The sequence below is a fragment of the Bos mutus genome, chromosome 16 (assembly GCF_027580195.1).
Source record: "Bos mutus isolate GX-2022 chromosome 16, NWIPB_WYAK_1.1, whole genome shotgun sequence".
Taxonomy (NCBI): Eukaryota; Metazoa; Chordata; class Mammalia; order Artiodactyla; family Bovidae; genus Bos; species Bos mutus.
In genome coordinates, this window is record NC_091632.1 from 19,285,558 (window position 1) to 19,310,125 (window position 24,568).

The 24,568-nt window shown below is 38.2% G+C and overlaps 1 protein-coding gene across 3 annotated transcripts in view; it reads right to left on the bottom strand.

Annotated features, from left to right (window-relative positions):
* HMCN1 (hemicentin 1) overlaps positions 1–24,568 on the bottom strand; it is a 538,357-nt gene that overhangs the window by 405,449 nt on the left and 108,340 nt on the right. For all 3 annotated transcript variants that reach the window (XM_070384783.1, XM_070384782.1, XM_070384785.1), the window contains exon 2: positions 11,442–11,512. In XM_070384783.1, the coding sequence (XP_070240884.1) occupies positions 11,442–11,512 (71 nt within the window). The remainder of the gene's footprint in view (positions 1–11,441; positions 11,513–24,568) is intronic.

Below are 24,568 nucleotides of genomic sequence, written 5' to 3' on the forward strand. Positions count from 1 at the left end.
TTACACCAATATTTAAAAGGAAAGTAGCAAAGTGAGAAAGGACACTGACTCGGACATTAAACACTTCCACTTTTGAAACTGCTCTTGCTACTTGCCAGTCTGACGACCTGAGGAAAACATGTTATCTAATACCTCAAAGTCTGAGTCTCTGAATTTGTAAAAAGGAAGATTAATAGTTGTGTGGGTTTGAATTGAGAAGGTGACTTTAATAAAACACATGTAAAATCTTTCACAAGGCACATGTTCCATAACTGTTGTCCCTTCATGGTGGAATCACTTGGATAATAACTGTTGTCCCTTCATGGTGGAATTACTTAGATAACTGTGTGGTTATTTTATTTATTTTATTTATTTATTTATTTTTATTTATTTATTTTATTATTTATTTATTTATCTAATTACTTAGATAACTGTGTGGACAAGAATGGTGTGGATCTCCTAATGAAGTATATTTATATTTATGGTAGAATTACTTGGATAACTGCTGTCCATTTACAGTAGAATTACTTGATGACTATCTTTTCTAAAAGATTACTGGAGTACCAGAGACAGTAGTAGTAAGAGTAGCAACAATAGCTAACATTTATCAAGCCCTTACTTTCAATCAGATGCTGTTCTACTATTCTTGTAGCTTTTACACATATCGTGAGTTGCATGCATTTGCCTCCTGTCACTTTCTTCCCTAAATGAAACACATCATTCCTCCTGTAAAAGTGTGTATATATACACTGATAAATATGCATTTATAAGAAATGCATATTAAGAAAACTTAAGTGGAAATTGAAACTGCTTTCTTCAGTGGAATCACACCCAACACCAAACATAAAAATCACACCTTTTATAACTCTACATTATATCCATGTGTGTGTGTATGCACTCAGTTATGTCTGATTCTTTGTGATACCCAGTGGACTGTAGTCTGCCAGGCTCCCTTGTCCATGGGATTTTACAGGCAAGCATACTGGAGTTGTTTGCCATTCCCTTCTCCAGGGGATCTTTCTGACCAGGGATTGAACCTGTGTCCCCTGAGGCTCCTGCATTACAGGAGGAATCTTTACCCAGTGAGCCATCAGGAAGCCCACGTTATATCTATGCTAACATATGATCCTTTCCCTCTTCTGGTTCTAGTCAATTTCTTTTCACTTTCTTAAATTTTTGGTTATATATCAGTTTTGCTTTTTAAATTCATATAGAAGACTTCTATAAATTTAGAAATGAAAAGGACACTTCTACATAGTAGCATGATTTGGAATACCTGAGATTAAATAAAATGTATACTGAATTGGCATCATAAACCAGCATTATCTCATCCTCAGTTTTAACAGTTTTTGCCTATCTGGCCATGGTTTTTCATAGTCTCTGTTGGCAGTTAATTTTAACATCAACTGTTCCTATATTATAGTAAAATATTTTTTCCCTTAACTTTAGTTTGTCTATTTACTCTTCTGTTCCAGTTAAAGAATGACAATAATTGTATCGAGCCCTAATTCATAACTCTATCTTGTTTCTGTGTGACAAGCTAGTTCACATATTTTTACTTATTCTTGCTTATATTAAGGTCAACTTTACTTTGTTTTTTTTGGAAAGAAACTGAGAGGTAGGAACATTTAATACAATTCATACAGTACATTTATAATGGGTATTTAGCACAGATTAGTTGTGCAAGTAGATTCAATCTGCTTTTCTCTTAAGGAGAAAAATATAAAAACACCAGGGGCCTCCATGGTGCTGTGCTCAGTCACTCAGTCATGTCCAACTCTTTGTGGGCCCATGGAATTTTCCAGGTGGACCCCACCAGGCTCCTCTGTGCATGGGATTTTCCAGGCAAGAACACTAGAGTGGAATGCTACTTTCTACTCAAGGGAATCTTCCCAACCCACGGTGCACACTCATCTCTTGCATCTCCTGCACTGACAGAGGATTCTTAACCACTAGCACCACCTGGGAAGTCCAAGAGTCTTCATATTTAACACTAAAAATGTTGACATAGTAAAGGTAAACCTTAGTGGGCTTCCCAAGTTATTAAAAAAAAAAAAAGAACTGAAATTTGTTTGACATCAAAAAAATTTGATGGTCAATTTTATTAAAAGACTTCTCGAAGAAAAATTAATTTTATGTGAAGCATTTCAATTCTGGGGATCAATAGTAGAAATATCTTACTTTTTTACATTTCAAATGTTTGACTAATATGCTTTTTTCTCTATAAAATATTTGAATAAAAGAGTACCATTGAAAGCATATCATTATCCAATGTGATACACCACATTAACAAATTGAAAGATAAAACTATATGATTATCTCAATAGATGCAGAGAAAACCTTTGACAAAATTCAACATCCATTTATGATAAAAACCCTGAGGAAAGCCGGCATAGAAGGAGCACAGCTCAACATAATAAAAGCCATATATGATAAACCCACAGCAAACATTATCCTCAATGGTGAAAAATTGAAAGCATTTCCCCTAAAGTCAGAAACAAGACAAGGGTGCCCATTCTCACCACTACTATTCAACATAGTTTTGGAAGTTTTAGCCACAGCAATCAGAAAAGAAAAAGAAATAAAAGAAATCCAGATTGGAAAAGAAGTAAAACTCTCACTGTTTGCAGATGGTATGATCCTCTACATAGAAAACCCTAAAGACTCTACCAGAAAATTACTAGAGCTAATCAGTGAATATAGTAAAGTTGCAGGATATAAAATTAACACACAGAAATCCCTTGCATTCCTATACACTAACAATGAGAAAACAGAAAGAGAAATTAAGGAAACAGTTCCATTCACCACTGCAATGAAAAGAATAAAATACTTAGGAATAAATCTACCTAAAGAAACAAAAGACCTATATATGGAAAACTATAAAACACTGATGAAAGAAATCAAAGATGACACAAATAGATGGAGAAATATACCATGTTCATGGATTGGAAGAACCAATATAGTGAAAATGAGTATACTGCCCAAAGTAATCTATAGATTCAATGCAATCCCTATCAAGCTACCAACGGTATTTTTCACAAAGCTAGAACAAATAATTTCACAATTTGTATGGAAATACAAAAAACTTCAAATAGCCAAAGCAATCTTGAGAAAGAAGAATGGAATTGGAGGAATTGACCTGCCTGACTTTGGACTATACTACAAAGCCACAGTCATCAAGACAGAATGGTACTGGCACAAAGACAGAAATATAGATCAATGGAACAAAATAGAAAGCCCAGATAAATTCATACACCTGTGGACACCTTATCTTTGACAAAGGAGGCAAGAATATACAATGGAGAAAAGACAATCTCTTTAACAAGTGGTGCTGGGAAAACTGGTCAACCACTTGTAAAAGAATGAAACTAGAACACTTTCTAACACCATACACAAAAATAAACTCAAAATGGATTAAAGATCTAAATGTAAGACCAGAAACTATAAAACTCCTAGAGGACAACATAGGCAAAACACTCTGACATAAATCACAGCAGGATCCTCTATGATCCACCTCCCAGAATATTGGAAATAAAAGCAAAAATAAACAAATGAGACCTAATTAAACTTAAAAGCTTTTGTACAATGAAGGAAACTATAAGCAAGGTGAAAAGACAGCCTTCAAAATGGGAGAAAATAATAGCAAATGAAGCAACTGACAAAGAATTAATCTCGAAAATATACAAGCATCTCATGAAGCTCAATTCCAGAAAAATAAATGACGCAATCCAAAAATAAGCCGAAGAACTAAACAGATATTTCTCCAAAGAAGACATATGGATGACTAATAAACACATGAAAAGATGCTCAGTATCACTCATTATCAGAGAAATGAAAATCAAAACCACAAAGAGGTACCATCTCACACCAGTCAGAATAGCTGCTATCAAAAAGTCTACAAACAAATGCTGCAGAGGGTGCAGAGAAAAGGGAACCCTCTTACACTGTTGGTAGGAATGCAAACTAGTACAGCCATTATGGAGAACAGTGTGAAGATTCCTTAAAAAACTGGAAATAGAACTGCCATACAACCCAGCAATCCCACTGCTGGGCATACACACCAAGGAAACCAGGATTGAAGGAGACACGTGTACCCCAATGTTCATTGCAGCACTGTTTACAATAGCCAGGACATGGAAACAACCCAGATGTCCACTGGCAGACGAATGGATAAGAAAGCTGTAGTACATATACACAATGGAATATTTCTCAGCTATTAAAAGAATGCATTTGAATCAGTTCTAATGAGGTGGATGAAACTGGAGCCAAAGTAAGTCAGAAAGAAAAACACCAATACAGTATATTAACACATATATATATGGAATTTAGAAAGATGGTAACAATGACCCTGTATGAGAGACAGCAAAAGAGACACAGATGTAAAGAACAGACTTTTGGACTCTGTGGGAGAAGGTGGGGGTGGGATGATTTGACAGAATAGCATTGAAACATGTGTACTATCATATGTGGAACAGATCGTCAGTCCAGGTTCGATTCATGGAAAAGGGTGCTCAGGGCTCGTGCACTGGGATGACCCTGAAGGATGGGATGGGAAGGGAGTTGGGAGGGGGATTCAGCATGGGGGACACATGTACACACATGGCTGATTCATGTATGGCAAAAACCACTACAATATTGTAAAGTAATTAGCCTCCAATTAAAATAAATACATAAATAAAAGAAAAAAAAGAAATTATACAGGAAAAAAAATAAACTTCGTAATGCAAAAAAAAAAGGCATATCATTGTCAACATCGTTTTCTAAAAATCAACAAGCTTTATAGCTTCTTATAAAGAATGTGACCTGAGACAAGACTTTGCAATGCATATTCACAAGGATATTAATTCTCAAAGCACTGTGTGATTTGAATACCATTGTTGTCATTTATCGTCCCTTCTTTTCCCCAGAGAGAAACCTCAGATGCTTTCTGTACACGCTACTTTTCTGTATCCCAAATGAAAGAAGATGCATGAAAATGAAATTAATGTTATACATTTAATGGTTTAAGTTTAGTGATTTCTCTTACATTTTTCTTGTAAAATTTTAAATTGCTTTTTCCTCAAGTTAATTACCTCTACAAGAAAAATAGCTGAGTCTGGTGAAAAGTTAATGGGCAATTATTTAATTTACTTCAAACTGCATTTCCTTTTCTTGTTTTCAAAACAAATATGAAAGGAATATTTTCAAAGGTTTCTTTTCTAAAAAAAAAAATCCAAGTTAATTGTAATAAAACAGCCATCCTTGTTGCTCTTCATATCAGTGATTTGGGAGGAGTTACTAAAAATATTAGAAGAGGAATCAAAAAAGGATCTGGAAATTACACACACACACACACACACAAATTTTAGTACCATACTAAAATTTTATGAAATTCCTGAATTTTAGTTTCTCAGAGTGGGTTATGAAATAAAATATTCTCTAAGCAAACACTGAAGAGAAAACAAAATACATTCTATAGGTCAGGGTTAAGTAATGATATAGCTTAGTGTCTTCATATTTGACCTTTACTTGATGAAAATTTTTGCCACTGATTAAAAAAGGAATAATTCACCAGAAACTTTGAAAATAAAAATACTTCCATGGTATCCCCAATGCTTATAACAGTGTCCAATTTTGAATGAAGAGAAAAAGTAAATATTTGATTCCATCCCTGGCTAGTTGTTCTAATTAAGCATCCTCTTGTATCTCAAGACAATGTAAAAATAAATCCTTAAGATGCAGCCAGTACAGAGGAAATCTCCAGAGAAATGGACACCAGCTTTCATTCCAGGGAAGGAAGAAAGATTATTTTCTTGAACAGAGACATTATGACTCTACAGAGTATCTGTATCAAGTTCAGTTCCAGAGGTTGGCTGAGGAGGGCTCTGGGAAGGGAATCAATGGAGTACGATTAAGGACCATGACCCTCCACCCTGGAGACAAACGGAGCAAGGAGGATCTGAAGATCCCTTAGAACAAAAGAAGGGGAGAGGCAGGAAATGAGGAAGTGCCAGGTCTCAATGAGAATGTAGGCATTTGCATTCTGGCCAGCTTTCTAAGAATATATCCCAGATGAATTCTTGCAGAGGGGAAAAGAAATGAATGCAGTAAATCTCTTCCAAACATTCTTTCAGCTAGAAACCTCCATTACATGGCCATACCGAATCTTTATATTACAAAAAGTGATAATTAGATTTTTAAGTATCTTTTGTACCATCAGGTAAAGTTTGTATTGTATTTTATATAGTTTCACTGTTACATATACATTTTTAAAAGAATTTACGCTCGTATGACATTCATTTATTCAATAGCTATTTAAGTCCACTCTCCTGCAGACACTGATTCATCCCATGGTAGACCAGAGGCTCAATGAGAGCTGTAAGGCTCTTGCACTCAGGAGTTCATGATAAAACACGAGAATATAAAAATATAAACAATTAGGGTAATACAATTTTTAATTCCTGTGTTCCACATACTGGATAGAAATTTTTATGTAAATTTTCTTTCAAAGAATGTGGACATCCAAAGTGGAAAAGAATTTGCTATATCAGGGGATAGAAAAGTGAATTGTAAATAAGTATTGAGATAATGACTGAAAAAGAATGATATGAGAAAGGAAATAGAGGATTAATGAGAGACATTATCAGAAAAAATTTAATAAAAGAGAAAAAGAGACAAGGGATAACTATAAAAACCTACTTAGACATTTATGAAACATAATCCAATTTAGCATGCAATTTAAAAATAGAGACAGGCACGATGAAAGAATCGCGATGGAATACATATTTGGAATGCCAAACTCCTGAGTTTTTTCACCCTGTGCCCCAATTATGCTCATACCATATATAGTCCCAACTGAAGTCATGCACTCGACAGTGAAACCAACTAAAGTATTAAACTTCAAACTCCAATCTGAACTGTTAATTTGTACACAGTGGTGGTTTGTTCCTTCCTTCCTTCATTCATTCTTCCATTCATTCTATATGAGCACATTCTATATGCCAGGCATTTTACTAAGGGATTCAGTGATTAACTCAATCAGACATAATCTTTCACTATGAAATCCCAACTACTTTGTGACAGAAAGAGGCCATGAGATATGACCAATCCTGGAGGACAGGACGGGATTCTCTAAGGAAGTGGTATTCCAGATGAGATTTTGAAAACAGGATTTTAAACTCGATTAAAGAAGCATGGACATGAGGCCAAGATGAAGAACAAGAATTTCCTATGCAAAGAGATGAGAAGGAAATGGCAACCCACTCCAGTATTCGCCTAGAGAATTCCATGGACAGAGGAGCCTGGTGCACTACCGTCCATGGGGCCACAAAAAGTCGGACACGACTGAGTGACTAAGACACACACATGCAAGGAGAGCAGCACATGCAAGGGCCCCACGGGGAGACAGGTGAGGATCCAGACACAGGAGACTCTACGCAAGACCCCTAGAACAGATCTCAGGCCCAAGGGAGACAGTGGCTCCAGGAACGGCTGACAGGTAGACAGGCCTCAGGTCACTCAGGAATTTGGGAAGACTTGGGTGAAGTGAGCGTAGGAGGTGAGTGGACAGGGTATTAGAGGGGAATGTTGACAGACTTTTTTTTAGATCTTTTGTCTGCTGGTCAGAGTAGAGAAAGGCCTGGAAAATCAGAGCAAGACTAAAAGCAGAGAAATCACTTAAAAGCTTTTTTGCATTAATTCAGCCTAAAGAGACAATTACGACCAACCTAGATAGCATATTAAAAAGCAGAGATATTACTTTGCCAACAAAGGTCCATCCAGTCAAGGCTATGGTTTTCCCAGTGGTCATGGATGTGAGAGTTGGACTGTGAAGAAAGCTGAGCACCAAAGAATTGATGCTTTTGAACTGTGGTGTTGGATAAGACTCTTGAGAGTCCCTTGGACTGCAAGGAGATCCAACCAGTCCATTGTAAAGGAGATCAATCCTGGGTGTTCATTGGAAGGACTGATACTAAAGCTGAAACTCCAATACTTTGGCCACCTCATGCGAAGAGATGACTCATTTGAAAAGACCCTGATGCTGGGAGGGATTTGGGGCAGGAGGAGAAGGGGACGACAGAGGATGAGATGGCTGGATGGCATCACCGACTCGATGGACATGAGTTTGAGTGAACTCCAGGAGTTGGTGATGGACAGGGAGGCCTGGCGTGCTGCCCATTCATGGGGTCGCAAAGAGTCGGACACGACTGAGAGACTGAACTGAAAGATACAATAACTGGGACTATGACATGCTAATATTAATTAATGAAAGTCAATTGATATAAAAATTATTAAGAAAGTTAAAAAACCAAGATTTGATTGATGGTTTGGAGGGGAAAAGATGTGTATATTAAGGATGATTCAGAATTTTGGTGAATAACCAGGATACTACAGGCATAATTCACAAAGATAACAAACAGAAGACAAAGAACAAGATTTAGAACCATATTAGTAGGAGTGGCGGAGAAGGCAATGGCACCCCACTCCAGTACTCTTGCCTGGAAAATCCCATGGACGGAGGAGCCTGGTAGGCTGCAGTCCATGGGGTCGCTAAGAGTCAGACATGACTGAGCGACTTCACTTTCACTTTTCACTTTCATGCATTGGAGAAGGAAATGGCAACCCACTCCAAGGTTCTTGCCTGGAGAATCCCAGGGACAGGGGAGCCGGTGGGCTGACGTCTATGGGGTGGCACAGAGTCGGACACGACTGACGTGACTTAGCAGCAGCAGTAGAAGGAGTGGAAAGAGAACATCTGTGAGTTTCACTTCGGAGTGCCATTGTGACATCCTGGAGACTGACTGATGGGTCTAATTCTCAGAGGAGAGTTCTAGGCTAGAAATGTATTTATGTGTGTATGGATGATTTTTCCTAAAGAGAAAAAATAAAAATGAGACAAATAAATGGGGCCAGTTTGCAAACCTACTAGGATCCTAAACATTTAATGGCCAACTGGGGGGAATGAGCTGCCTAGGAAGCTTAAGAATAGTGGGACGAAAAGTGAAAGAATGTGTAAAGGAAGAGAATGCCTCAAGATGAAGGGAGAGGCCACTTCTCTGGGTTCGCACAGAGTCAGACATGACTGAAGTGACTCAGCAGCAGCAGCAGCAGCATAAAATAGTATAAATAAACTAAAGAGAATCTCCTGTAGCACATGAACCCTACTCAATACTCTGGGGTGACCTAAAGAGGAAGTAAAAACAAAAAAAGAGATGATATATGTATATGTACAGCTGATTGATGTTGTTGTACAGCAGAAACACAACACTGTAAAGTAACTGACCTCCAATTTTTTAAAAAAGTAAATGGGAAACCTAAAGCAGTTTAAAAAAAAAAAAAAAAACAGCGTGAGAGCATTAAGATCCTGAGAAAGCCAAGGAGTTGTGATTAAGTAGAGAATGTGGATAGGATGGGTATCAAATGCATGTAGATTACACGTAAGGTATGAGGAAGCCAAGAGCTTCCATTTAAATGTGCCTGTGTGTGAAACAGTAAGTGAGACAGCTTGCTCAGAGTGGATCATTAGCCGAAAATGGTCCATAGGAAAAGGGCAATGGAATACAGGTTTAAGAAGAATAGCTAAAGTTTGCAACTGTCACTGGGAGGCGTGGGAGATATAATTGACCAAAGAAACAGAACCGGATCATGGGAGTATTGAGAGTCCAGTGGAAGCAGGTGGCTGTGTATTTATAGTGAAATCAACCTGCCATATCGTGAGACTCCAGTGGCACCTGGCATAGTCATTTTGGTCCTTCAGGAATGAAGTTTTGCCTTTTGAACAAAAAAGCAATGGACAAGAAAAAAAGCTGTGTTTTTGACATGACAAGACTCTGAGCTAGATTGGAAGAAAGTGAAAAAAGGAGACTCCGAAGGCCTGGGAGACAGGATAGGGATCACTGGACTGGAATGTTTGATGAGGGTGAAGAAGCAGTTACAGTAAGACACTGTAACAAGCTTGGTGGACAGATGGTTGCGGCAGGAGATTAAAAGCTTGAATGAGTGACCTGAGAGAAAAGAATGAATTGGGTATTTTGCCTGGGGAATCCCCATGGACAGAGGAGCCTGGTGGGCTATCGTCCAAGGGGTCACAAAGACTTGGACATGATTGAGCAACTAAGCACAAACACACAAGGTTCAGAGGGTGTGCGGGAATAGAAGACTGAGACGGAGGAAAGGAAAGGTCACTGAAGACCAGGTCAGGAACCGAGAGCAGAAGGTTCTGACAGGTCATTCCAGTCACTGCGGAGGTGCCCTGGAATGATGGCAGCCCTAAAGGGGACAGGTAGCCAGTGATCCAGTCACCAACAGCTTCAATGAGCAGTGCCCAAAAAGACCTATAGGTGATTGCAGCAGAGACCATCCATGGAGGACAGGACAGTAAAACAGCCTCAAAGAAGCAAGTTATTAAAAAAAAAAAAAAAAAATCAATGGATTTGAGAAAAATGACCTCTACGAGGAATGAGGAGAAGGTACATGTTAACCTTATCTCCAAGTCCTATTTTTCAGGATAACATTTCAACCAACTATTCATCTACTCTACTAACAAAACTATGCTTACAAACATTTATATAGATGACTTAGAGTAAAGAATTTTTAAGTTATCCTAATTATAGCACAACGATTACAGGAAAAAAATTAACTGTTCCTTATGACACAGTGAAAGGAGTCAGCGAAAGGAGTCATCTAGTGCTCAGTTGTATCTGACTTTTTGCAGCCCCCATGGACTGTAGCACACCAGGCTCTTCTGTCCATGGAATTTTCTAAGCAAGGATACTGGAGTGGGTTGCCACTTTCTACTCCAGGGTGTCTTCCTGACCTGGGGATTGAACCCACATCTCCTGTGTCTCCTACATTGGTAAGCGGATTTACCACTGAAGTCATCTAGCTGCTGCTGCTGCTGCTGCTAAGTCGCTTCAGTACTGTCCGACTCTGCGCGACCCCATAGATGGCAGCCCACCAGGCTTCCTCGTCCCTGGGATTCTCCAGGCAAGAACACTGGAGTGGGTTGCATTTCCTTCTCCAGTGCTTGAAAGTGAAAAGTGAAAGTGAAGTCGCTCAGTCCTGTCCAACTCAGCGACCCCATGGACTGCAGCCTACCAGGCTTCTCTGTCCATGGGATTTTCCAGGCAAGAGTACTGGAGTGGGTCGCCATTGCCTTCTCTGGAAGTCATCTAGAGCAGAAGTCAATAAACTTTTCTCTGAAGCATCACACAGTAAACACTTAGGCTTTGTGGGCCAGTCTGTCACAACTACAGAACTCTGCCTCTGTTGCGTGGAAGCAGCTACAGACAATGCATAAATGAAGGTGGTGTTTTGAACCCAATCTGTCCCAATTCCATGTGTATCATTCAAGTCAGAAAAAGTGGTATTGGAATCTAAAAACTAAGAATTATTACTTTCAGACTTAAAACTGAAGATGATCAGCCAAAAGTTCATGATTTTCCTTTCCCCTAAAAGAAATAAAATTAAAAGAAAGCACTCACCTGAACATAGAGTTCTCTGAGCTCATATTGAAATTTCTTGGGATCTGTGGTAACTGTTACTGGGCCAATCTCTGTGGAGATAAAAATGACGTAAGTCAAGAATAGTGCTCAATAGCATTAAAGTCTTTAGCATACTGTGGTTGCAAATGTCCTTTCACTATGCACTGTACAGTTAACTGAACAATTAGAAATAGTCAACAAAACAACAAAGACCATTTCTCAATTTAGAGCTACCAAAGACTACTTTAAAATTTGGCATAAATGATGCATACTTAAAATAGTGAATTTTTAGCCTTAGGAAATGCAAAAAAGTGAAAGTGAGTCACCCAGTCGTGTCCGACTTTGCAAACCCATGGACGAAACAGTCCATGGAATTCTCCAGGCCAGAATACTGGTATGGGTAGCCTTTCCCTTCTCCAGGAGATCTTCCCGACCCAGGAATCAAACCCAGGTTTCCCGCATTGCAGGTGGATTCTTTACCAGCTGAGCCACCAGGAAAATGCAAAGAGGGAGTTAAAATGTCACAGGGCAAAGAATCGGGAGACATCAGTTTCAGTCTCTTTTCACTCTCACCAGTTAGTGAATATTTACGGAGCAACTATTTTGTTGTTGAACTCTAAATTAATCACTATCCATCTTTTAATTTTGATTTGTCAACTACAAGTTGTAAATTTGTTTGCAAATAAAACATTTAATACTAAACCAAAAAAAAAGCCAAATGACCCTTCTTTGTCCACAGGGTTTTAAGAACTTGCAGGAGCACAGATAGGAAGATCAGAAGCACAGATACCAGGATATTTAAAGTTCAAATACAGTCACTACCACTTCATTTGCCATAGCTGGGGTTGCTGTCCCTCATTATCACCATTCTCCTAAACTGCCTTTGACGAAAGTAATTACCTCTGGGGTCACTGCAACCCTCATGACTGTCCTAATATAATGCACAAACCATTGTTTCAAGTGGAAACAAGTAGCAGGACCGTTTCCTGGTGAAAACCAAGACCTAAGTCAGGTGAAGAGAAGAAGTCCAGATACCAGTAGGGTTAAGTTGATAGAAATATAAATATAGATACACACACAGAACATGTTTATTTAATAGCAAACATTTTAATCTGCAAAGACCATTTTCTTTAAAAAAAAAAAAAAAAATTAACCTTTAAAATAGACAAGCTGAAACTGGCCTTTACAGGTATCAATTACTTCCCCCAGAAAACATCCATGGGTGTGTATTTAGTCACTCAGTCATGTCCAAATCTTTGTGACCTATGGACTGCAGCCCACCAGTCTCCTCTGTCCATGAGGATTCTCCAGGCAAGAATACTGGAGTGGGTTGCTATGCTGTTCTCCAGGGGATCTTCCCGACCCAGGGATCAAACCCAGGTCTCCCACATTGCAGGCAGATTCTTTACCAGCTGAGCCACTAGGGAAGCCTGGAAACACCCATATGTTAGTCATTCAGTTGTGTCCAACTATGCGACCCCACAGACTATAGCCCACAAGGCTCCTCTGTCCAGGAGGAATTCTGCAGGCAAGAAGACTGGAGTGGGTAGCCATTCCCTTCTCCAGGGGATCTTTCTTGCCCAGGGACCCAGGGATCAAACCCAGGTCTCCTGCATTGCAGGCAGATGCTTTACAGTCTGAGCCACCAGGGAAGCCCAGAAACATCCATATATTTAAGTAATAGTTTAAAATTCATCCAAGTATCATGTGTACAGACATAGCACCTTAAATTCCTAGGGTAGATCAAAGCTTTTCTATTTTATGTAATGAAGATAATAATACAAAATTATAAAGATACTTAACATTTAGTTTTTATGAGACATTAGCTTCAAACACATACTGTTAGAATAGGACTTATGACTTCAAAGGATAATAATTAATGAGTCAGGCCTTCTATAATATGCTAAATGTGATACAAAAACAGATTGCAGAATTTTAGAAATAAATGAGGTAAACTGGATAGGAAGCATGATATGCTTGTCATAGCCCATGTAATTTTTCTTAGAAATTACACAAAAATATGTCTCCATTCTTCACCACAGATTAGACATCTTGCAGCATGCAAAAGGAATGAAGAGGTGATTGGAGAAACTGTGTGAAAATGCAAACATCTGAATTCCATACAGAGAAGAACAGTCATTAGCTATGTAAACGTCATGTCCTGAGTATATGGAAAATCGGAGAAGACTACTCCCTCAAGACTAAACAAAGGCATATTTTGCAAAGGAATGCAAAACAGCAAAGAATATACCAGGCAGTTACACCCTGACATATAAATTGTCAGCAGCACCATCAAGCCACACTTCTGTGCTTCTACATGGCATAATACTAAAATAATTCTAGAATTAAAAACTCAAGAACCAGAAAGGAATAAAAGAATACTAGAAAAATCAATTATATGAAAATAAATAGTACAGACATGCAAGAACATTCCTTATAATAACAATTTTTTAAATAGCCCTGACACATGTCTGTCTTCAATAGTAGAGATTAGGGGATGCTATTAAAATAGGAGAACTGATTAGCCTTCATTTAATTATCGAGAGATTCAAATACCCACCTGTTTTCAACAAAGACAGGAAATATTTCCTGAAGCTTATTTATATACATTTTTGCAAATCACACTGGACACTTGAGATAAACCTTTTATCAGTTATAAGAAATACTCAGACCAAAAAAAAAAAAAAAATACTCAGGAGAGATAAAGCCTTGCCAGGCTGCCATATCCCTCCAGCTATAAGCATCTTTTCCAACTCTTTTGAATGGAATGATATAACTATTTGGCAAAATCAACCTTCCTTTTAGGACTTGTGTCCATTTCAGCCTTTCTCTTCATTTAATAGAGCCCTACACCAGCTGTGTCATGAGCAATTTCCTCTTCTCTTCTTTTTTTTTCTCACCTTCAACGACATTTAACAAGTATAACTTTGTCTTCTTTTCCTGACTGAGCATGGTCCTCTATTGCTTACAGAATTGAATGAGAACTCTCCAAAGCATTACAGGTCCTCTCTTCTATGTAGCTAATCTTCAAACTTTGTCACACTGCTTAGCATGAAGACACTGCTCTTCCTTCGCATCTTTCATGGCCATTCCCACGTCTTTCATCTGCCCAGACACCTCTCACTCTAGAAAGTATGAATCAAGTCCCATCTCCTTGGACCTTCTGCCATTTCTTCAGTAAACATTAATGTTGGTTGATGTTTGTATGATAAAGACACGGGAAGAATGAAGGGGCATAACGTTTAACAGAATAAATGATCATATTCCATTTTATTCAATGACTTTATCTGGTTGCTTACCAAAATAACACCTATATAGATATACTGGGTTGGCCAAAAAGTTCGTTCGGTTTTCTGCAAAGGAAAATCCGAATCAACGTTTTGGCCAATCCAATATAAAACAGCCATCAGTCTCCAAAGAGAATCCTCAAGCTTGATGGGTCATTAAAAATCATTTGCTTCAATTTTGTTATCTACGGACAAGAAAACCTGAGGTTCAGAGATGATGAAATTGAAAAACTTTGGTAGTGAAGAAAGAGGTTAAGACATCTAAAAACATTCTCTATACTGAGCAACCTCCACAGCTCACTAACATTTCCTCTTTTCCAAGATCTTCATTCTATCAATGATTATATCACTGTGAACTTTTTCCTTTCCTCTGGATCATGGGCAAAACAGGTCATATTTGGAGTACCTAAACTGATGCACACAATATCTAGAATTCTTGATTGTCATGTGCCTGGGTATTTGAAAATAGATTAAAAGAAACAATTTTTTTCTTCCAGTTTTACTGAGATATAATTATTATGACACACGACATTACATAGGGACTACCCTGGTGACTCAGGGTAAAGAATCTACCTGAATTTCAGGAGACCCAGGTTCAATCCCTGGGTTGGGAGAATTCCCTAGAGAAGGGCAAGGCAACCCACTCCAGTATTTTTGCCTAGAAAATCCCATATACAGAGGAGCCTGGCAGGCTACAGTCCATGGGGTCACAGAGAGTCGGACATAACTCAGCGACCAACACAAGGCAAGGAGCAACTAACAGTTTCACTTTTTCACAATAAATGCAGAAAGAAAAGTACGGAAAAAGTAGAGGAGTACTAATATAGAAAAAGCACTTTTCAGAATGAATCAAGGAGATTTCAAAAAGGAAATGAAAATTTAGGATTTCAAATTAGAAAAAAATGAAAAAGTACTTTACTAATGCTAATTTTTAAAAAATTCTATATATCAAGTTTTCACAACAGCTCTGTATTTCATCAAATTACTGCTATTACCTATGGTTCGGTACGGTGGTGGTTTTCAGTCACGTCTGACTCTTTGCTAACTCATGGATTACAGCCCGCCAGGCTCCTCTGTCCATGGAATTCTCTAGGTAAGAATACCGGAGTGGGTAGCCATTCCCTTCTCCAGGGGATTTTCCCAACCCAGTGATCGAACCTGGTCTCCCGCATTGCAGGCAGATTCTTTACCATCTGAGCCACCAAGGAAGCCAATATTATTATACAAATAATTGAAGGTGGTATGATAAGCCAAAGCCACCAGTCCCTTTGAAGGGTCCTACCATACTGACCTGAGAGCATCTATCACATGATATGTGACTGCCATTGCTTTTTGTCTCCCTCACTTGATTATCAGCCTAAGATGTACCTATAGATAAATTCTAAATAAACATTTGAAGATGAGAAGACGGGAAACGAAAGAATAAAGATTAAGCCCAGGTCTTCAGACCCTTCATTTCGTGTGCCTTTCATTTTACTGTGGAACCTCCAGGCTACAGCTGAAGATCACGCTACATAATCAGCATGACGACACTCACTAGGTAACTGAATGGTTGACTTCCTCTTTACACAAAAGTATTTATTCTTTCATCAAGTTATTGATGCAGATAGTCAACATGTACAATTTCCCACATACTGCTGATCTTAAAAAAGCAAAAGAAACATTTTTAAGCAAAACATTTTATAAGCAAAATTCTTTTGCTTATAAAAGAATTATAAGTACAAGGAGCAAGTTACACTTCAGAAGATCATTTTTGATTAAAAAAAAAATGTCTGAAACTCTAAACAAGTCTTTCCTCTTCTCATTGATTGTGTTATTTCCTGTTTCCTAGGGATTTATCAGATGGGTTGGATTTATTTCCAACATCTCAGCCATTGTTCTCCTAATCTGAGTTGCTGAGTTGAATTTGAGCAAATAATGGAAAGAAGTTCACAATGTAGTATTTTCTTTTACTGCTTCACTTGGCAAGATCAATATCCAGTTCCTCACTTCCTTTTTCCTTTTCACTAACAGATTTCTGCTCCTTACAGTTTTTCTTTACTCAAAGTGGTTCCTTGATAACAAGAGGTATATTTACTGCTGCTTGCTGGAGTCTCAAACACTTTTTGTGAATGGTTTGATAACAATGCTTACAATTTCCTTGGTTTTTTAAAATATGTAGTTTTATATTTATAACTGTACATAAATATGTGAAAAATTAAAATGAAAACCCCTAAGCTTCACTATAAATTAATCAATATTTGCAAAGCATTACAAAAGGTCAAAATAAATATATAAATCACAGTGCTTGCCATGGAGGAAATTTAAATACAGTTGAAAATTTTTTTAAATAGCAAGCTATGTGCTTGGGGCTGGTGCACTGGGACGACCCAGAGGGATGGTATGGGGAGGGAGGAGGGAGGAGGGTTCAGGATGGGGAACACATGTATACCTGTGGCAGATTCATTTCGATATTTGGCAAAACTAACACAATATTGTAAAGTTTAAAAATAAAATAAAATTTAAAAAAAAAGCAAGCTATGAAAAATTAATCTAGCCTCAGAGAAGAGCAAATATTTTCAGTGTCCAGAGAAATACCCCTGAGCTCTTGGGAAATACACAGTGAAGACATCCGGGAGAAGACATGGTATGAGTTGGGACTTGAAGAGAACACTGAATTCACAGAGGGTGATATAAGAGCAAAGAAATTCTAGGCACTGGGACATGGCCTGTTCAAAATGCCTTCTATGAGCTGACTCTTAACACATTCACTTTCTAAAAATTCTACTCTCAATTAATCTTACACAAATCAATTATAATATCTTCTGTGCAAAACTGTAATATAAATATACACATATTTAAAGCATTTAAATTATTTAAATAAAAATCAATAATTACGTTTCTTGCTTTGGAATGTTATAGAAAATCAGATTAATAAGTATACTTTCACTGTTTTCAATTTAACAAGATACTCTTTCCAGATTTCTCTCTCCTCATTTAATTATAATGTTGCTGTCCAGCACCATTTTTGAATGATTTGCATCTAAGTCACAAAAAAGAACTGTTTCCTGACTTTGAGCTGAGCTAATGTCAAAGATATTTCAGGACTCATTTAACTGAGTACATGCCTGCTCACATTAAAACAGGTAATTTTCAAGACCACTTAAAGACCCTTAATGATTGTTTTGACATGAAGTGATGTAACTTGGTGTGTTTTATAAAATCTGAGTCAAGGATGAATTCATGCACAGTATGTAATATTGATTACATACACAGCATTCTGTTTTACTTTCCAAAGAGGTTATTCATTTAACAATGAGTTGTATAATCGTAAACACATTGCACTTAGCACAACTATAGATAATGTATGTATATTGCAAGGGTCATTTCACTTAGACTGAACAGGATATAGAAAAAATCATGCACATGAATTCAGCAATGTTTCATAGCTGTTTAGAGCAGGAAGCAAAGAAGAATGCCTTAATAACTGACACAGGATCATGAGGTATACTGAGTAGGATGTTATTGCTTAGACTGGACTTTGGCCAGAGCTCCAGCAAGCACTCTTGCAAAAATAGCCGTGGGATTTTTAATGACCCAACAAAATCCAGATTCTCAGTTTTGCCTGTACTCCTAAATATTTAAACATCAAAACATACCCACGCATTGGTAAGTTACACTCAGAAATATAATAAAACATATAATATTTTAAGTCATGCTATTTTAACAAATTTAATAAACAAGCTCTCCATTGTGATTAAGGTATTCTGAAAAAAAAAAAAAAAGAAGAAAATAGATATTACATTCAAGAATATTTTAAAATTTAAATATGATATTCTTACAGAAAAATGTGTTTTAAACTTTAAGATTAAAAAAAAATATGACAATTCATTTCAAAGTTTTCATTGTTCTCTTAGACAATTCCTTAGCATTACCGGTCTTCCAAATAAATTTAGGCAGCAGGGAGGGATAAAGAAAATAAAAATTATAAAAAGAGCAGTAAAGTATTTTTGAAAAAGAAAAAAATATGCTTGCAAATCCTTAGAAAAGAATCATTAATATTGCTGAAATTTCAACATGTTAGGAGAACAGACAATCTCAGTCCTGATTGTTTCTACAACTTAACAAATGCATGCAATCTTTTGATCATGTTTTCAGGGAAAATGTAATTCAGTGGTCCAAAACCATATTCATGAAGTAAACACTTTATCTGCAAACAATGAGAATCAGAGACATGGCAAAAATATAGACGCTTTTATGTATCTGTATGGAGAAGGCAATGGCACCCCACTCCAGTACTCTTGCCTGGAAAATCCCATGGACAGAGGAGCCTGGTGGGCTGCAGTCCATGGGGTCTCTAAGAATCGGACACGAATGAGCGACTTCACTTTCACTTTTCACTTTCATGCATTGCAGAAGGAAAATGGCAACCCACTCCAATGTTCTTGCCTGGAGAATCCCAGGGACGGGGGAGCCTGGTGGTCTGCTGTCTCTGGGGTCACACAGAGTCAGACACGACTGAAGTGACTTAGCATAGCATAGCATGTATCTGTATATATGTTATGCGTGTGGTATTCCCTGAACACTTGCATTCATTCATTCATTCAACAAACAGGCATTCTATCCTAAAGCCTGGTTCAAACTGTCAGGAGAAAGCAAATATTTACATTTAAAGAGTGGAGGTTTGAGTATAAGAAAGTCGGAAATATCTGGGTGTATCTTACAAACTAAGAGGTGGTTGAATGGACTTATGACCAGTATGTTGTATAAAGCCCTAATCTCAAAAGGATCCCTGCCTTGGAGTTTAATGCTTGTAGTCACTGTCCTGAAGTAATTTTATCTCTTAATTTGTGTTTTGTAAAGCAAAGTTCAATGGGCAGATGTAATAGGCACTGCAAACCTGGAGCCTCATTTCCACAGTCCTGCCCCACACCACCTTCAGGGGACAGGGCACCTGTTCTACTCCCTTAAAGGCCAGGCCTTACCCAGCAGCCCCATCACTGCTTCTGCTGACTGTCACCATCCGCCAGCTACGCAGCGAGGACCTAGATATGAGGACGGAGAGGGTTAGGATGAGGGCATGTGACAGACGGTCAAGGCTAGAGGCCAAGTCTTAGCCTCTTAGCCAGGACGAGCCTTTTCATACACTCCCAATTCATGCACCAAGCATTTCCCAGCACCTAGCACCAAAGTTTATAAATCCCTGGGGGACGCCTGTCTAACAAGGGTTGAGGCAGCGGGGCCAGGGACAGAGGAGATGTCTGTCTCAACTTCACCTGTTTCCAGCCTGAGCACAGTGCTTGGGTCCCACTGGCACAAGGGGAAACTTGACAGCCTGTATCCCTAGGGACCTCAGGGGCCAGGGTGGGTGTGCATTTGACCTCCAGGTACCCTGGTACCCAGGGGTGCTCGTTTTGCAGGTACCATGTTGGGAGGATCTTCTTTTCTCCTTGCAACCCAATGAAGTCTAGATTAAACTATTAGCATGAATTTTACCATCTATCTTTATTTTGTGAAATGCCAATTTTAAATGCAAATATCAGAATATTTGACTAGTATGCAGATTTATGCAAACTATACAATTTGTATTTCATGGCTGGTTACAGATGGTGCCTCCAGCTGTCCAGAAGAAACACACAAGTCAGATTCAGCAAGATTAAAGGAGGAACCATTCAGTCACAGTATGAATACTCCAAGTTTATCATGACATCGAACTAAGGAGTACTTCTTATTGAAAAACATAAAAGATTTTTTTAAATTAAAAGGCCATGATTATATAAAGAAAAGCTAAATATTGAAATATATGTATTTCAAGTTAATTTATGGATTTAATACATTAAAAATCTAAAAAAGAATTTTTCATTTGTGCTTTAGAATACTTAGCAACAATATTCTTTAATGTATTCTAAATAGCACACGGGTGATTTTATCAATGAAAACTGGCCAAAAAAAGTATAAATAGGACAACGTAAGCACAAGTAACTAAAAGGACAGAAGTACTTACTGATACACAAATAAATATGTAAAAACTGGAAAAAATTAATGATTATAAATAAGCATCTGAAGATATATAAAATAAGATTATTTATGTTAAAAAATGTAACTCTAATTCGAATTTTATAGTATCTAGTAAAAATAACCTCCAAAGGGTTAAAGGTTCAGTATAACCATTATAATTACTTCAACTGAATCCAAACGAGAATATATATATCAGATATATAAAAATAACATTCTCCTTTTCAAAGTAATAGAAGAAATCACAAGGGCCACTACTGACAGATATAAATATATAAAAATCAAGTAAAAGTTAAAACCTAAAAAGCTATGAAGCCAGATTTGGGAACATTTGTTTCATCGATTTAACTAAAAATCCATGTTATCTGAAGAAATCATTCAAATTTTTACCAAAAAAAGTATAAAATACCATCACTAAAAGAAAGAAAAATTCATTAACAGAATAATAAAAAAAACAAGACTAGAAACAAATGCTCGTATTTTGTTATAGAGAGACATAAACTATAGCAAATTTGAAGTAACTTGTAAGAAAGAAAATTATTTTGTTTAATATTATCACTGCAACCAGGGTCATACTAAATAAACCTGGCATATTTGTACTCTTTAAGATTATAAGTAGTTGCAACTTTTATGAAATTCACTGTAGTTATATGTATGATATGATTATAGGTATGATGTCTTAAAGTTATCTTGTGGTAAAGTTATTTCCCACTTTGTTATAATCCACTGAAAATAGATACTGACATCGCTAGGACAGCAACAAATAGTATCAAAATAGAGAAATGATTAAAAAACATGAGTCTCTAAATAACATTAGGCAGCAATTAAACTCTTGTTCCATGTCGAAAAACAAGTAAATGTTTATCATATACCATTAAACAAAAAAAGCAAAACACAGAACTATAGGTAAAGTCACTTGGCCAGCAGTCCAGTAATTAAGACTGCGCCTTTCAACCCAAGCTGCAGGCTTGATCCCTGGTTGGGAGCTAAGATTCCATACACACCTTGTGGCCAAAAAATCAGAACAGAGACAAGAGAAACAATATTGTAATAAATCCAATAAAGACATTAAACATGACCCACATCAAAAAAAAAAAAAAAAAGACCTATAGGTACTTAGATTGCAACTATGAACAAAGGCAGATACGCATAAAGACAAATTCTGAAAGCTCACACCAGAGCAAAAACTGACGTTTGGAATAAGTGGAGGAATGATTATTTTATCTTCAAATTTCTCACATTTGTATTTGTAAATATTGTAAATTACAAGTATTATTTGTATTTGTAAATTAAGGAGAAAGAGAGAAATTTCACTTGATCACATATAGGCTTGAGGTTGTGCTCATGCATTCTGCCTTAGTATGGTTCTAAGTTCTTAGTATGGTTCTGAACTGGTTTAACTTGAGTGCAAAAGTCACTTCAGTTGTGTCTGACTCTCTGTGACCCTGTGGACAGCAGCCCCCCAGACTCCTCTTCCATTGGATTCTCCGTGCAAGAACACTGGAGTGGGTTGCCATTTCCTCTTCCAAGGGATCTTCCCTACCCAGGAATCGAATACATGTCTCTTCTGTCTCCTATATTGGCAGGCAGGTTCTTTACCACTAGCACCACCTGGGAAACCCTGCTCTCCTTCAGGGAATCTTTCCAACCCAGGGATCAAAACCAGGTCTCCTGCATTGCAGGCAGATTCTTTACTGACTGAGCCACCAGGGAAGTCCAAGAATACTGGAGTGGGTAGCCTATCCCTTCTCCAGCGTATCTTCCCAACCAGGAATCAAACTGGGGTCTCCTGCAATATAGGTGGATTCTTTACCAGCTGAGCTAGCAGGGAAGCCCCATCAATGCAAGTTTCCATTTTAAATTTAAATACTTCTCCTACAGGGAAGGTCAGAGTAATCACCTTCAGTTCAGTTCAGTCGCTCAGTCGTGTCCGACTCTTTGCGACCCCATGAATCGCAGCATGCCAGGCCTCCCTGTCCATCACCATGTCCCAGAGTTCACCCAGACTCATGTCCATCAAGTCGGTGATGCCATCCAGTCACCTCATCCTCTGTCGTCCCCTTTTCCTCCTGCCCCCAATCCCTCCCAGCATCAGAGTCTTTTCCAATGAGTCAACTCTTCGCATGAGGTGGCCAAAGTACTCGAGTTTCAGCTTTAGCATCATTCCTTCCAAAGAACACCCAGGGCTGATTTCCTTTAGAATGGACTGGTTGGATTCCTTGCAGTCCAAGGGACTCTCAGGAGTCTTCTCCAACACCACAATTCATTAGCATCAATTCTTCAGAGCTCAGCTTTCTTCATAGTCCAACTCTCACATCCATACATGACCACTGGAAAAACCATAGCCTTGACTAGACGGACCTTTGTTGGCAAAGTAATGTCTCTGCTTTTCAATATGCTATCTAGGTTGGTAATAACTTTCCTTCCAAGAAGTAAGTGTCTTTTAATTTCATGGCTGCAGTCACCATCTGTAGTGATTTTGGAGCCTAGTAAAATAAAGTCTGACACTGTTTCCACTGTTTCCCTATCTATTTGCCATGAAGTGATGGGATCGGATGCCATGATCTTCGTTTTCTGAATGTTGAGCTTTAAGCCAACTTTTTTCACTCTCTTCTTTCACTTTCATCAAGAGGCTTTTAGTTCCTCTTCACTTTCTGCCATAAGGATGGTGTCATCTGCATATCTGAGGTTATTGACATTTCTCCTGGCAATCTTGACTCCAGCTTGTGCTTCTTCCAGCCCAGCGTTTCTCATGATGTACTCTGCATAGAAGTTAAATAAGCAGGGTGACAATATACAGCCTTGACGTACTCCTTTTCCTATTTGGAACCAGTCTATTGTTCTATGTCCAGTTCTAACCGTTGCTTCCTGATCTGCATATACCTTAGTTGGTGACTAAAAGCATCCCAGATTTGGAAATTACTATAGTCTAAGGTCACTGAAATTAGTTACTTTATGCCATTGTGACTAGGTCCCAAAGCGTTTTCAACCCAAGACAAGTCTGTGCTTTGTGCCCATACTTGGTGAGAGGAAAGCTTTCACATAAAAGCCGTCTCACCTCCTCTCCTCCCAAATCATCGACACACTACTGCATAAGCAAAGACTCGAATGTCCCCACAGGCCCCAAAAGGCTGTGGTGCACATCCAAATAAAAAACAAGAGACACTGTGGCATTTCTCCTGTGTCACAGTTATCAGTCCTTTCTTACCCTCTCGGGGTGTGACTGACTGATGGATTGATTAACCGCACTGCATGGCACAGGGGATCTTAGTTCCCTATCCAATGATCGAACCTGCACCCCCTAATTTGGAAATGTGGAATACTAACCACTGGACCATCAGGGAAGTCTTCCATCTCAGGGTTTCAATACCCCTGCTCCAAGTTCCCATGCTTTTCTTCTTCCCTCTGAGGAGCCTTCCTGTTAACCAATTATATCAAGCCTTCCCTGGTGGCTCCGTTGGTAAAGAATCTGCCTGCAATGCAGGAGACCCAGGTTTGATCCCTGGGTTGGGAAGGTCCCCTAGAGGAGGGCATGGCAACTCACTCCAGTATTCTTGCCTGGAGAATTCCATGGACAGAAGAGCCTGGTGGGTTACAGTCCATGGGGCCTCAAAGAGTCGGACACAACTAGGCGACTAAGCACATGCCTCTGTTTAAAATTTGAACTCCACAAGGTGAGGGTTGTTACTTTCTATACAACATTACTCAAACCAAAATGCAATAATTAACATATTTTATAAGGATCCACTAATAGCAATTAGAAGGGACACTGGGAAGGCAATTTGACCAAGTGCACTTCCCAACCAAACTAATTTATAGTGCTTAAATGACTCAAATGCCATCAGA